The sequence below is a fragment of the Megachile rotundata genome, chromosome 12 (assembly GCF_050947335.1).
Source record: "Megachile rotundata isolate GNS110a chromosome 12, iyMegRotu1, whole genome shotgun sequence".
NCBI lineage: Eukaryota > Metazoa > Arthropoda > Insecta > Hymenoptera > Megachilidae > Megachile > Megachile rotundata.
The window spans coordinates 7,809,440-7,823,726 of NC_134994.1; the positions used below are offsets into that span (position 1 = coordinate 7,809,440).

Below are 14,287 nucleotides of genomic sequence, written 5' to 3' on the forward strand. Positions count from 1 at the left end.
TATGTTTCTTATGTTTTCATTTCTGAAATTCGTAAATTTTCAAATTTCTAAAGTTTACAAATCATGAATTCTTACAATTTTCATGTACCCAACGTTCTGCACACTTCCAAATTTTTTAAGTTCTCAATTCCCCAAATTCTCAAACTCCCAAATTACTAACATCTCCAAATTCTCAAGTCTCAAAGTTCTCAAACTCCCATAGTTCTAACTTTCCCAAATTCTCAGTTTCCAAAATTCTCAAGCTACTAAATTCTCAATTTCCCAAATTCTCAACTCCCCAAATCTTCAATTTCCCAAATTACTAACTTGCCCAAATTCTCAATTCCCAAATTCTTAATTTTCCAAAATCTCAATTTCCCAAATTCGCAACTTCCCAAATTCTTAATTGCCCAAAATCTCAATTTCCTAAATTCTCAACTCCCCAAATTCTCAATCTCCCAAATTTCTAACTTTTCCAAATCCTCCACTCCTTAAATCCTCAGCTCCCCAGATATCTAAATTTCCCAAATCAGCTCCCCAAATTTCTAGCACCCCAAATTCTCAAATTTGCAAATTTCCAACTTACCCAAATCCTCAATTCCCAAATTCTTAATTTTCCAAAATCTCAATTTCCCAAATTCGCAACTCCCCAAATTCTTAATTGCCCAAAATCTCAATTTCCTAAATTCTCAACTCCCCAAATTCTCAATCTCCCAAATTTCTAACTTTTTCAAATCCTCCACTCCTTAAATCCTCAGCTCCCCAGATATCTAAATTTCCCAAATCAGCTCCCCAAATTTCTAGCACCCCAAATTCTCAAATTTGCAAATTTCCAACTTACCCAAATCCTCAATTCCCAAATTTTCAAATACTCAAATTTTCAAATCCCAAATTTCTACACCTTCAAATCTCCAAATCCCCAAATTCACAAAGGTCCAATTTTCCAAACCCCCACATGTCTAGATCCCTAGACTCCTAACTTCATTATCGACGTTCCAACGTGTGTTCTGTTTACATGCTCAGCAAGTGAGTCGCGTAAAACGAGCACGCGAAGAAGTGAGAGTAGCACGATGACGTTTCATCCTACCTACGCTTCTTCAAGTTTGTATGCGAGGAACGGTTCCGAAGAAAGTTCCAGTTGCCGTGGAACTGTGACACGATCATCCGCGAAGCGTGTCAGTTCGCTTCACGATTCTTTAGCAAAACATTCACTACTTCTTCATATTATCCACAAATTTAAATTTAACTCCCTTAAAATCACTTGATTCAATAACTTTATAAAATTCATCAAAGGTCATCAGAGTAAAGCTATAAAACTTATCAAAGTGAATCTATAAAATTCATCAAGGTAAATTTACAAAATTCATCAAAGTTCATCAAAATAAATCTACAAAATTCATCAAAGTTCATCAAAATAAATCTACAAAATTCATCAAAGTAAATCTACAAATTTGATCAAAATAAGTCTACAGAGTTCACCAGAATAAACCTACAAAATTAAAGTAAATACAAAAAAATTCATCAAAGTTCCTCAAAATAAATCTACAAACTTCAAAGTGCAAAAGTACCGTGATATCGAATTAAGTATACATTACGGTGTCACTGGAAAAGTGACAGTGATCCTTGTCAAGGCGGCCTAACGAGTCCCTGAAACGTAATCCAGCGTTAAATTGAACACTGAGAGGACAAGACGTTGTCGAAGAAACGAAGAGTCACAGGATGATATTCAGATTCGTCCTTATTTGTCTGGTGCTTCGATTCGACGTTCGCGCCGAGGATCGTTTTCAAAGGACTTCGCAGGATAGCGACGGTGCTCGTTACTGCGACTTCGACGAAGCACGAAAGAACTACAACGTGACCGATTTGCTGCAGTGAGTACGGAATCGAATTACTCGACGACCGAGACGGGAAAGAGATTTGAATAATTCAACCGGAAAAACGTTGGTCGCGTAGGTGTATCGATCGATTGGTTGCCGATTTGGTGGATCGAGAAAGCGATCGGTGGGTGAGCGAAGGTCAGTGGAACGGGTCGACTGGCAGACAGATCTCGTTTATGGATATTTTCTCCAGCTTTTTTGAGAATAGTGGGGTAGGTTGAAAAATTTATTATATTTGAGGCGGACAATTTTTAATTTAAACTCAAGTTTGTTTAAGATTGTTAGTTATTGAAGAAAGTAGAGAATGTTGAATCAGAGTTTAGGTATTATTTGGGTAGGTTCTTTGGTTTTGATGATTTGAAGATGGTATGATATTTGACAGTGAATCATATTTCATATTGATGAAATATTTTAGAGTTAATGAGAATATATTTTCAGTAAATTTATTTAAATTTGTTTGAACAAAATTTATTCCTAGGAAAAATTATAAATTAGTACTTCAGATCAGTATATTGTAACAAAGTTATACATATGAATAGTTACTAAATTACTCAAAATTGTTATTAACCTCAGTCATCCTTGTCACTCATTCATTTTTATAAAAAAATATAGTAAAACTTGCAAATATAAATACAAATACAGCTGCACATATAAATACAAGCAAAAATACAAATTAAATGCAAAAACACTGAAAGGTCTAATAAGTCAAAAACAATAATAAATTTCCTACACGTTCAAAGTTTATTTAACAAGTTTCAAAGTTTCATTTCAAACTTTCAAGTTTTCCTTTGTTTATCTCGAATGACGTTTAGGGGTTAGGTTAGGTTAATTTTCAATTTTGTTCTCTAACACTCGAGACAGATCACATTTCAGAAACCCAAAGCAAAGAGAGAACAATGATCAATTATTCCAACGAAATTCGCTACTCCCACACGAACTTTCCGTAACTTTTCTGCTTGCAGCCACATCAGAGCAACCCCCTTCCGGTGTACCCTACTTCCGGCCAGTATCCATCGAATCACCCCTCTGTATCAGGTGGAACGTTCGGAATATCCCCAGGATTCAAGCTGAACCTCTTCGAAGCCTTGTCGACTATATCTCGACACGATGACTATAAATGTGTGCCCAGAATACTCTGCGAAATGGCCAGCGGAAAACTTCCGGGAAGGTCGATAGGCAAACAATTGTCTGGGTTCTTTGACTTTTTTGGGAGAAACACTATTATGGGGTATGTTTCTTGGAGAGCAGTTGTGAGAGATTATTTTGGAAGTACTGAATATTTTAGTAATAATGGTTTTCTGCGTTCACTTAGTTATTACTAAATAATTACTTAAAGACATTAAATACTTAATTTAGCTGTTACTAAATTTTGCAAGGTTATAAATTTTTAAGTTTGCACAGCGGTAGAGATATACATTTCTAAATTTCTAAATCTTGAATTCATTAATTTTATCATTCTCAAATTGCCAAATTTTCAAATCTGCAAATTCTTAAATTTCTGAATTCTCAAATCCCCAAATTCTCAGATCCCTAAATTCTCAAATTTCCAAGTTCACAAATCCCCAAATTCTCAATTTCCCAAGTTCTCAAATTCTCAAATTCTCAAATTCTCAAATTCTCAAATTCTCAAATTCTCAAATTCTCAAATTCTCAGATTCTCAAATTCTCAAATTCCCAAATTCCCAAATTCCCAAATTCTCAAATTCTCAAATTCTCAAATTGACAAATCCCCAAATCCCCAAATCCCCAAATTCCCAAATCCCCAAATCTCCAAATCTCCAAATCCCCAAATCCCTAAATCCCCAAATCCCCAAATCCCCAAATCTCCAAATCCCCAAATATCCAAATCCTCAAATCCCCAAATCCCTAAATTCTCAAATTTCCAAATTCTCAATTTCCCAAGTTCACAAATCCCCAAATTCTCAATTTCCCAAGTTCTCAAATTCTCAAATTCTCAAATTCTCAGATTCTCAAATTCTCAAATTCCCAAATTCCCAAATTCCCAAATTCTCAAATTCTCAAATTCTCAAATTGACAAATCCCCAAATCCCCAAATCCCCAAATCCCCAAATCCCCAAATCCCCAAATCCCCAAATCCCCAAATCCCCAAATCTCCAAATCCCCAAATTCCCAAATATCCAAATCCCCAAATCCCCAAATCTCCAAATCCCCAAATCCCCAAATATCCAAATCCTCAAATCCCCAAATCCCTAAATCCTCAAATCTCCAAAATCCCTATATCCCCAAATTCCCAAATTCCCAAATTCCCAAATCTCCAAATTCCCAAATACCCAAATACCCAAATTTCCAATTTCACAAATTCCCAAGTTATCACTGAAATACTTGCTACAAAGTTTAAAGGAACTCTGCATTCACAAGATTTCTTCTTCTTCTCAAAAGGCGTCAAAGATTTACTTTTCGTCGCCTGTCCATGTTTTCAGTTGGCTGAGCAACTTCGACATCGAGGGTGCGTCTCCTTTACTCAACTTCGGCAGAGCCGTGCTACTTGGATATAGTAATCGCGGAAATTCTGCAGCGTGTTACGAGACTTTTCCAAAGTGTCCAAAAGACATGAACTCTCTGATTTATTATTTGAATAATTATAATGGCGGATTTTTTAGGTTATTCAACAGAGTGCAGGGTGGAAATTATCGAGATGATAGTAATCATCATTATACAGGTACAGTGTCAAAAACAATTTAATTTTGGCAATATATATTTTTACTATTTTAATTCTAGTCAAAATATCATCTATTCTAATTTATAATTAGACATGTATCTATAATCTAGATATGTATCTATAACGTATCTATTATCTATAAGTTATAATAATTATTTAGTATGATACTTTAGCAAAATGATATAAGAAATAAATTTTTATATGTAGTTATTCAAGTATTACTTTTTGAATTTCTTTCTGTTACAGATAATTCGAAGGTCATAATAAAAGGAAGAATAACCTCTGGAATAAAGAAAGATAACAGAATCAGACCCGTTGGAAATCAAATTTATTTTCCGAGCATCAAGTATTATGAACACTATGAGAAACAAGAACCTTCGAGTTATAAGGAAATTTCTAGTGGAAATGAAATCATTTTCCCCAATCAAAAATCGCCAAAGAATACACTTATTATTAATAGTCTACAGAATCATGACTATAAGTCGGAGTCAAACGTTTGGCACAAGAACGTCGCATTTTTCCCTCAGGTAATTGAAGGCACAAAATAACTACAATACAAGTAATAATAATAGACATTGCAAGTAATCAAAACATACATTTGTAAATTTACTTATTTGCAAATAATTGATCGATAAATCCCTTAGAAAGAAGCTATGTGAAAGTGCGAACAAATAATTTATTTGCATTTACAATAATTTTCAAAAATTTAACCTGCATGAAAATTTACAGGAGACAAGTGACAAGAGGTTCTCTGGATTTCGATTTCCAACTATCTACCATTAAAACAAAATTATATATTATAAATAAAGCGATGAATATAATAATTATCCAAAACGGAACTTTATACAAATAATTAATTACCAACAAAAATTTAATAACTATCAATCTCAGATCACTAGCTTCTCAGCTACCTTCGTTATTCAAAATAAAAAATTCTCATCTTCGCTCAAAATAAGTATTGCAAAATTATTAAGTTAAACGATAAAGGTAGTTATTGACGAAATAACAAGTTTGTCGTAGATGAGTGCAAATTTGCGCAAGATTATCAGGGAGAGAGGATTATTTCGTTTATTTCATCCGTGCCGCTCCCACCGAGTATTTTCTATCCACCTGTAGAAGGTGAGCTCGTAACAGGAAGTCCCTAGTCGGTGAACGCGATGTTACTGGCCCGAGTGCCGTTTGTGGAAACAGCATGGGGTGCCGTTAGAGCACCGCCAACTTGTCCAATGAATCTGCGACCAAGCACGAGCCACTTTATGTCTCAGTTACGCGACTCGATAAATTGTATTTTATCCTGCATCGATTTCCTGCTCCCTACGAGTCCGCGTACGGTATCTACAGGGTGTATGTTACTGTATTACACACTTTCGGTACGTGGCAGAAAAATGTTTATGAACAGGAGTTAATTTTGACGTGGTTATAAATTGATAATATTAAGTTCATTGTGAGTTGATAATTTCAAGTTTGTTGTAAATTGATAATTTATTTGAAGTTCGCTGTAAGTTGATAACCAATTTCAAATAGGGTGTAGATTATTACAATTTTAAATTGGGTATAAATTTTTGATGAATCTCATATTGGGTGTAGATTGTTGATCAATTTCATATAGGGTATAGATTGTTAATCTCAAGTTGGGTATAGATTGTTGACCAATCTCATATCGGTTGTAAATTGTTAATCAATCTCAAATCGGTTGTAAATTGTAGATCAATCTCAAATGGAGTATAAATTGTTAATCAACCTGAAATTGGACGTAGATTGTTAATCAATCTCAAATTGAGTGTAGATTGTTAGTCGACCTCAAATTGGATGTAGATTGTCAATCAATCTCAAATCAGCAATTACTATTTTTTAAGACATAAATCCAACACAATAATCACTATAAATTTGTTGCAATATAAAAATATTGATTCATTATATGCACTGCGAAGTACAATTACAAAAAATATAAATAAACATAATAATATAAAAAATCAAAATTAAAGGGTGTTTTTGAAATCTAAAATCTTGTAAACAAAATTCCTACATGAACCATTACAAAAATTGTACACAAATTTTCACCAGAAATTATAACTAGGTTATGTCAGGAATTCAGATGCATCTGCAGTAAAATCAAAATTAGATTAATTTAATTGTACCAATATTGTAATTATATGTATTGAGTTATACAGAAAGAATGAAAATAAAACTTACATTGTATTTCAACAATATAATTTTTCACTAATATTAATATTTGAACAATATAATTTGCTACTAATATTGATATTTAAACACTATAATTTTACATAGTTTCTTACAGTAAATTTGAACAATTTAAGTAACGAGAATCTCCAATATTAGTTTTTCAAGTTTTAACCCTTCTATCCCGCCAGGCACATAATCGTCCGGGTGAAAAATAAATATACGTGTGAGCGGAAACATTATCGTGATATTCGTAGGGACTTTTCAGTAACGATCAAATGGGAGGAGCTGCGAACGGTCGACGACACGCGAATTCTCTCAAACAGTTTCGTTATATCTACATTTTTTAAACGTCACGCTTCCACGCGTGTACCTTATTGCAACCCCTGTTCACCTGCGATAATTTCGCGAGAGAAGCGATAATTTTCGACCGTGAGATAGCAGGTAGGTAATAAGCAATGGCAACAGCTTGCATTTGTCATCATTGTAGCACACAGAGGGATTAAATTATGCACAACGGTATAATGACGAGTTATGAACTACCCTTTAGCTTCATAACCAACGCGACGAGGTGAGCCGCGTCATTGTGAGCTCGTTAATGCTGCATGTTGTCCGTTGCAAACGATTACCTTTTTCTCGTTTTGACCTGCTATCGTAAATACTCGGTGCACTATTTACTTTTACACTTTCCATGTTCTCAGATTTTTCCGTTTCAAGATTTTTAGATTTTTGGATTTTTAGGTTTTTCGATTTTTGGATTTTTCGATTTTCAGATTATTGAATGTTTAGATTTGTAGATTTGTAAATTTCAAGATTTCTAGATTTCTAGCTGTCTAGGTATTTAGTCTTTTCAATTTTTAGAGTTTCAAGTTTGAAGGTATAGAAATTCTAAATTGAATACTTGAAGAGCTTGAAAAATAAATAAAAAATTACTGAACCCCCAATTTCTACATTTATCAATTTCCAAATTACCCAGCACCTTAAATCCACAAGTCTTATCCCCATAAACCAAAAAAAAAACCCTCTCCACTCCCTTCCCTCCTACAAAAAACCGGTCCAATATTCAACCCAAAAGATCCACCATCGTTTCACAAGCCTCCAACCGTCCATAACACGCGCCTCCCCCCAAATTCACGCATACAACGATCCCCGAAAAAAAGAAAAACGCTCGAAAAGAACTGGGAAGGTTGTGGGGGAGGACGTGTAATTATTTTATCCTTTCTAGCGTGTAATTCGAGGCGTGCTCGCGTCCGAGAGTTCGACGTAGGGTGAGTCGAAGGGGGTGGAAATAGTGTGGCCACGGCGATTGCCGTAGCCTGGAGGGCCGTGTGCCTTGGACAAGGCCAAATAGGGTGCAACTGACAGCGAAAGACAATTAGCCTTCTGATACATCCAATGTCGCCCGAAACACCGAGACACGTCTCGTGAATTCGCTACGCGCCTCCTGAACACCAGCCTCGACGATGGCAAACACTCGGGGGTTGTACGTGATTGTTCCTGGCAACCGAATGGGCCGTCCTTCGATTCGGCTTCTATAGCATCGCGTAATTGAACGGTGATTTTTGTATCGGATAGGGGGTCATTTCTGGTGAACGTTGTGGGAGATTCGTTTTAATTCCTAACCTATACGTGAATTGTAGATGGCGCTTTGAGTGACAAAATTGTGATGGACGTTCTCTTAAAATTATACTCAATTATAGTATTTCATTTTTGTATGAATATTACAGATAATCGTCTGAATACTATAACAGTGTCAATAAAATTTAAACATATTCTTGCTCCATATGTTCATATGTGTTCATATGTTCAACAAAAATACATGTTATCCATTAGGAGCAACGAACTACCAATTATTAAAAAATTTGAATGTAAATGTTAAAACTTGCTCCACATGTTCATATGCATTCATATGTTCAACAAAAATACATGTCGTCTATTAGCAGCAATGAACTATTAATTATTAAAAAACTTGAATTTTAAAAATGTTAAAAATTGATAAACAATTATGAACATATTTAAACACCCTTATGTGTAAGAATATGTGTAAGGATATGTGTGAAACAATACATCAATTTTTTGCTCAATTACAGTATAAAATACAAAATGATACACAACTAACCCTCATCCTTTTAAAATCTTCCACCTGGATACACATAATGTGTGTAATCGTTACTAAACCAATTGCACGCAACCACCATTAAGTACCTTAATCAAAGGCACTGCGAAGAAATCAATCCGCAACCCCGGTCGAAATTGAAGACACAAATCAAGGATAAACGGGTAACAGGCTGAAGGTAGTCCGCAAAGGACGAGACTATGATTCCGTGCGACGCCATCCCGCGTAATCTCACTCTATTAGGACGGTATTATTTTCCGTGGTAGACATCAAAGAGGATTTCCCGCGGGCTCATTGTATCGTCGTGATAATTCCTCGTTATTAGGAGCTCGCCGGGAGCGTTGGTCTCATGTCGGCTTACCACACCCCAAGTGCCGAAACAAATCCTTCCGAATTGGAGCCGATGCAAAGGAGCCCTCCTCCTTCGACGAGCCACCGACAAAAGGACCAACAGGAGCGCGACGAGGGGACGCCATAGTCGCGTCATAATCCCCGTGAAAAATGCGTCACAGGTGAACGGGGCCATCGAACCAGGTGAGGCTGAAAGGGAAAATCGAATTTTCCGGGGACTGACGGGGTTAATCAAGTGTCCTTGATCGGGGATCGAGCGGCAACATAATTAGACGGTTTCAGGGGTGGATTGTAGCTACATAGGGGTGCTGCGAGGATTTTGTGGTCCGTTTCGAGGAGTATTTGCGTTGGTAGTCGGTGAGGGAAGGGGATCTTTTAATTGGAACTTGTAATAATTCTTTCGGGGATTGTTTTCATTTCCTTAATATAGTGACACTAAATAAAGAATCTTAACTATAGAGCATAAATATGATAGGGGAGGAAGAAAATTAGGAATCCGTAGGAGTTAATCAAGGATCAATAATACGGTGGACGGTGCACAAAATAAGACATAAATTCCCCGGGAATTCCAACCCTCCGTTTAACCATAAAACACCGCGTTCTATTTAGCTATATATTTTTCTCCACGAGCGGTCCACAATGGTCCAATATCGCCGGATAGCAATATACCGGGTGAACTGTCCTTTCCTCAGGACTTTTCAATTTGGAGGCATCGCAGGGACAGCAATTCGAGCGGACAAAAGGAGCCGACCGATCGTAGATCTTGTTGAAAACTGACTCCCGACCACCACGATCCCTCTCGACCGCTTGATCGACAGAATAATTCGGCGGGAATGAAAATTTCGCGTCCCATGCGTCTCACGATCGCGTGAATCTCCGGGATAACCGTGACCGGAGACCAGGATAAGTGGATATCGTAAGGGAAGGAAAAATATCCCTTCGGCCTTCATTGTCGTCGCCGGCGTGATTTTCCCCTCCCTTTTAAAACGCTCAATCGGTCTCAGGAATCGCTTTGTCGACCAAGTGTCGACCCGTGCACTGATCGATTGATGCTTTATTGGCTGAAGTTTAGATGATACCACTGGTCGGTGAGTTTTAATAAAACACGGGCTAGGATTTAGCTAACCGTTGATGATTCACAGATAGTAGAGATACTTATATCTTTATCCGTGTACATATGTGTTCATAGATCCGTATGTGTAGGTACACATCATGGATTTATACGTTTATACATGTATATTGTAGATTTATGTAGGTACGTATTAGGGCTTCATGTGTAGATGCATATGCAGATAGGTACATATCGTAAGTCCACATGTAGGTACATGTGGATATACGTCTATATACGTATATGTATGTATATGTATATTATAGGTATATGTGCCTACATTCAGCAGATGCATATGTAGATACGTACAGGTAAATATTGTAGGTCCACATACATGTAGATGTATGTGGGTACGTATTATAGGTCCACATGTATACGTACACGTATGTATACATTATAGGTCGATGTGTAAATACATGAACTTACCTTTTGAGGATGTATATGCAGATACGTATAGGTAGGTACTGCAGGTTCAGATATACAATGTAGGTACATGTGGGTACATATTACAGGTCCTCATATACGTTTATGTACATGTACATTATGTATAAGCACATACAGCTTTATATAGCTACATTAAAGGTGCATATATGGATACACATAAAATAAAAATTTTCCTTTTCAAAAGTCAACAAAACCATTTAAAGCATCAACTACGTATCTCAAACATTCGAAACAGCCTGCAATCCTTCAATTTCCATCCTCGATCCCGTTGATCCCATGTCCAGGATCTGCAGGTTTTCCTCATTAAAAAGCGGAATCACCGTCGTCCTTTATCGTTTGCTCAAACACCGATCACTCCCTTTAAAACGTTGGTCGTTGGCCGTAGTCTGATCCAGCGGATAGGCTTTCAAATCGTTCATAAATAAAGCATCGAGCTGCGGGTCGCGTCTCGTGCAACGTCAGTCAGCCACGTTGATTGCAGCATTGAAGACACGTGTCGCGGATCAATTCTCGGCCGCGTGTCAGTATTTTCGTATCATCGCCCGGAGGGAGTGCCTTCGACTCGTTCGCGGTCTCTTTTCTTCGTGGTTGCCTCCTCGTCTCCAACTTTCATCCCTTAGCAACACCACTCTTTTGTGGCGGCTTTTATTTTCTGACCGCGTCTGTCTCGTTCTCGAAGCCGGTCCAACGTCGTTGGAAAAAGGTATGGGTCTCTCCTTCTCTTCCTTGCGTCGTTTCTCCTCTTGCTCGACTGTTGCTTCCTTTTTAAAACGACTAGACGACGCTTTAATGCGACGGGATTATGCGGCCGGTCGAAAGCTCGGGGTTTTCCTCGAGATTGTCACGGATAAAGGGCCGGGCAAACACAGGGGGGCAAAGGACACTCGCCGATTATCGACGCCTCCTCGCTCGCAGCGGGGCTGCTTTTTTTAATTAAAGTATCAACCGTGGCTGGCTTTCTTGCACGCCTTGCGATTTATAAAAGCATTGAAGAGATTTCGTTCCTCAAAAATCAAAAATTAAAATAATATTATTACACGATATTTCATAAGAATATTACAAGGTCCGATGTTTGCAATTATTCTTAAATAAGCAACCAGATCATTCAACTCTGCACAAAGCCCAATATTTTGTTTCCTTGTTTTCAGCAGTTAAATCAGTCATATTTGCGGCACTGTCAGGATCCGAATTAAAACCAACTCTCAACCTTGAATAAAACCGCACTCACGAGCAACCGCAAGCGACCAGAAGTATTTCTCGCGCGAGGCTAGGCGCCAAGCCCAGTGATGTTCCAAGAAAAGCATCCTACCAGGAAGCGTTCCAGGACGAAGAGAGACAACCGTCTTGTCGGCTAGAAGCTGGCTAACGTCTGTGTAAATGCTGGTTCGCGTGGTGCCCGAGGGTTTGACCGACAATGAAGCGTCGTTTTAGGCTCCGCTAGGATCAACAACGTCCGTTCCGCATCGCCGAGGGCTAATTCGTCCTCGAGGACGGGGCAGAGTACAGCTAACCTCGTTCTTGCCGCTGGACGAGTCGCTCGTTTCAGCTCGGCTGCGATGTTGCGGCGTTTCGTCAACAAAAACGGGACGCACGCCGTTTACCGCATGGTGGCAGCGCGGAAATGTGGCCGCCATTGCGAGGAGGTTTTATTCCGGCGCATGGAATCGCGACGGTTCTTTGCAGAATTATGCAATTATGTAAAGCGCGCGGCCGAACGGTTTTATCGCTCTCCATGGGGATGTTTCTTGTCGCTGTCGGTTGAGGTCACGGAATTGAGGAGAAATTGGTGCTGCGTTCTTACACAGGCGTTTATTTAATTTGACGTTATGAGTGAGGAAAAAGAAGCGGTTTCTTCGGCGCAAAGTGGTCACAGATTCCTTCGAAATATATTTCTTCTGACACCTGGGCAATCTCCAAAAGAAATAATATGTAGAAAACGCAGATCCTACTCTAAGACTGCAAATAAAGCAATCTTATTTTGCATGTATCATATCAGAGAAGATTCTGTATTATATTATTAAAAAATCCTAAAAGATATGAACTCTGAAAAGATACGTTATTACAAACTTTTTTGGGGGCTACGAGGGTAAATTTTGGGGTTAGTTTACCCATTCATTTTTGACGACATCGAGCCCCGGAAACGTCAGAACGTCGAACGAAATCAAACAAGAACTCGCAATTACGAACGAATTGGTGTTCCAGTTAATTCACCGGTCGCTGTTCAAACACCTCAACGTGTGTCTTCGCAGTATTTGATATTCGTAGCACGTATGAATCATTGCCAGAAGGTATGTGGAGATGTGATTACACGGTGTCAATGGCGTGTACGAGCAAGGAGTCCCCGCACTTTGCTCCTGCAGTGTATCATTAAGCGGACAATGCGACCGGGGTTTGGGGTGGTTGCAGAACGGTTACCCGATGGGGGTCGAAATTCAATTCCCATGCATCGTGATAGACAGAAAGAGACGCGTGTAGACCGGTAGCTGGTCGTTTTTAAAAAGTGGCATAATTATACGCCTCCCTGTCGTTAATGGCTCTACGAAAATCAGCCTTGGTTTCGGTGGCTCTATTCACCCCTTACTGTCAGTCGTTTTATTTTTCGACTCTCACTTTCATGGAAGTATAATCAATGTTCAAACAATGACAACGATAGGGACGTCGTTCGTTTGACAGGAAAAAGAAATTCTGAAGGATAACTATCATGTTGGATACTTCATTATGTACGGTGCGTTTTGCAATTTTATGAAGGGTGAATGCTGTTTAAGTTGCGTTTGGGGTTGGAAGTTACTTATAGAAGCATTCGATTCTACACTATTCAATTTGATATAATTTGGGTCGTTCCGAATTTAATTCGATACGAATTTAGTTGCTACGTATTAAATTCTATACAATTCAAGTCGTACGTATATCAAATCTCAATACGGTTCAAGTTGTGTGAGTATCAAATTTCAATACGATTCAAATTGTACGTGTATCAAATTTCAATACGATTCATGTCGTAGGTGTATCAAATTACAATATAAGTCAAGTTATACGTGTATCAAATTTCAGGGCGATTCAAGTCGTAGGTATATCAAATTTCAATACGATTCAAGTTATGCGTATATCAAATTTCAATACGATTCAAGCTATACGTGTATCAAATTTCAATACGATTCAAGTTATACGTGTATCAAATTTCAGTACGATTCAAGTCATAGATGTATCAAATTTCCATACGATTCAAGTCACGTATATCAAATTTCAGTGCAATTCGATACAATAAGATTCAATTTAACACCGCTCAATTTATCTCGCTTTAAGTTTAACGCGATTCAATTAAATTCGACATAAAACCGACGAAGTGAAAAATTAATCTCGCTCCAACTTTCTCACGCCACGTTCTCCATAAATACCAACAACTTGTCCGAGTAGTCAGCGACGTACGGGACCTAATCCATAAATTGCAAGCCTCTGGAATAGCAAGAACTTCAGTTTTTCAATTTTCTCCCGTGCAAGAGTCTCGACCGACGGCTCCGCTATTAATAATCCCGGCTGATCAAAATATTACG

The 14,287-nt window shown here is 38.1% G+C and overlaps 1 protein-coding gene across 1 annotated transcript; it reads left to right on the top strand.

Moving 5' to 3' along the window:
* The first annotated feature begins 13 nt into the window (after positions 1–13).
* Positions 14–5,375, top strand: LOC100880222 (uncharacterized). Its single transcript, XM_076537791.1, has 6 exons — positions 14–1,850; positions 1,933–2,068; positions 2,819–3,084; positions 4,298–4,536; positions 4,783–5,063; positions 5,266–5,375. The coding sequence occupies exons 1-6, from the start codon at positions 1,699–1,701 to the stop codon at positions 5,317–5,319; spliced, it is 1,128 nt and encodes a 375-aa protein (XP_076393906.1). The 5' UTR covers positions 14–1,698; the 3' UTR covers positions 5,320–5,375.
* Positions 5,376–14,287: the final 8,912 nt, after the last annotated feature.

Excerpts from the sequence above, each read along its gene's own strand:
- LOC100880222 (XM_076537791.1), top strand. The coding sequence starts at position 1,699 with ATGATATTCAGATTCGTCCTTATTTGTCTGGTGCTTCGATTCGACGTT. Across the intron at positions 1,851-1,932 it reads AACGTGACCGATTTGCTGCA|GTGTATCGATCGATTGGTTG; the intron begins GTGAGTACGGAA and ends TTGGTCGCGTAG. Across the intron at positions 4,537-4,782 it reads TAGTAATCATCATTATACAG|ATAATTCGAAGGTCATAATA; the intron begins GTACAGTGTCAA and ends TTTCTGTTACAG.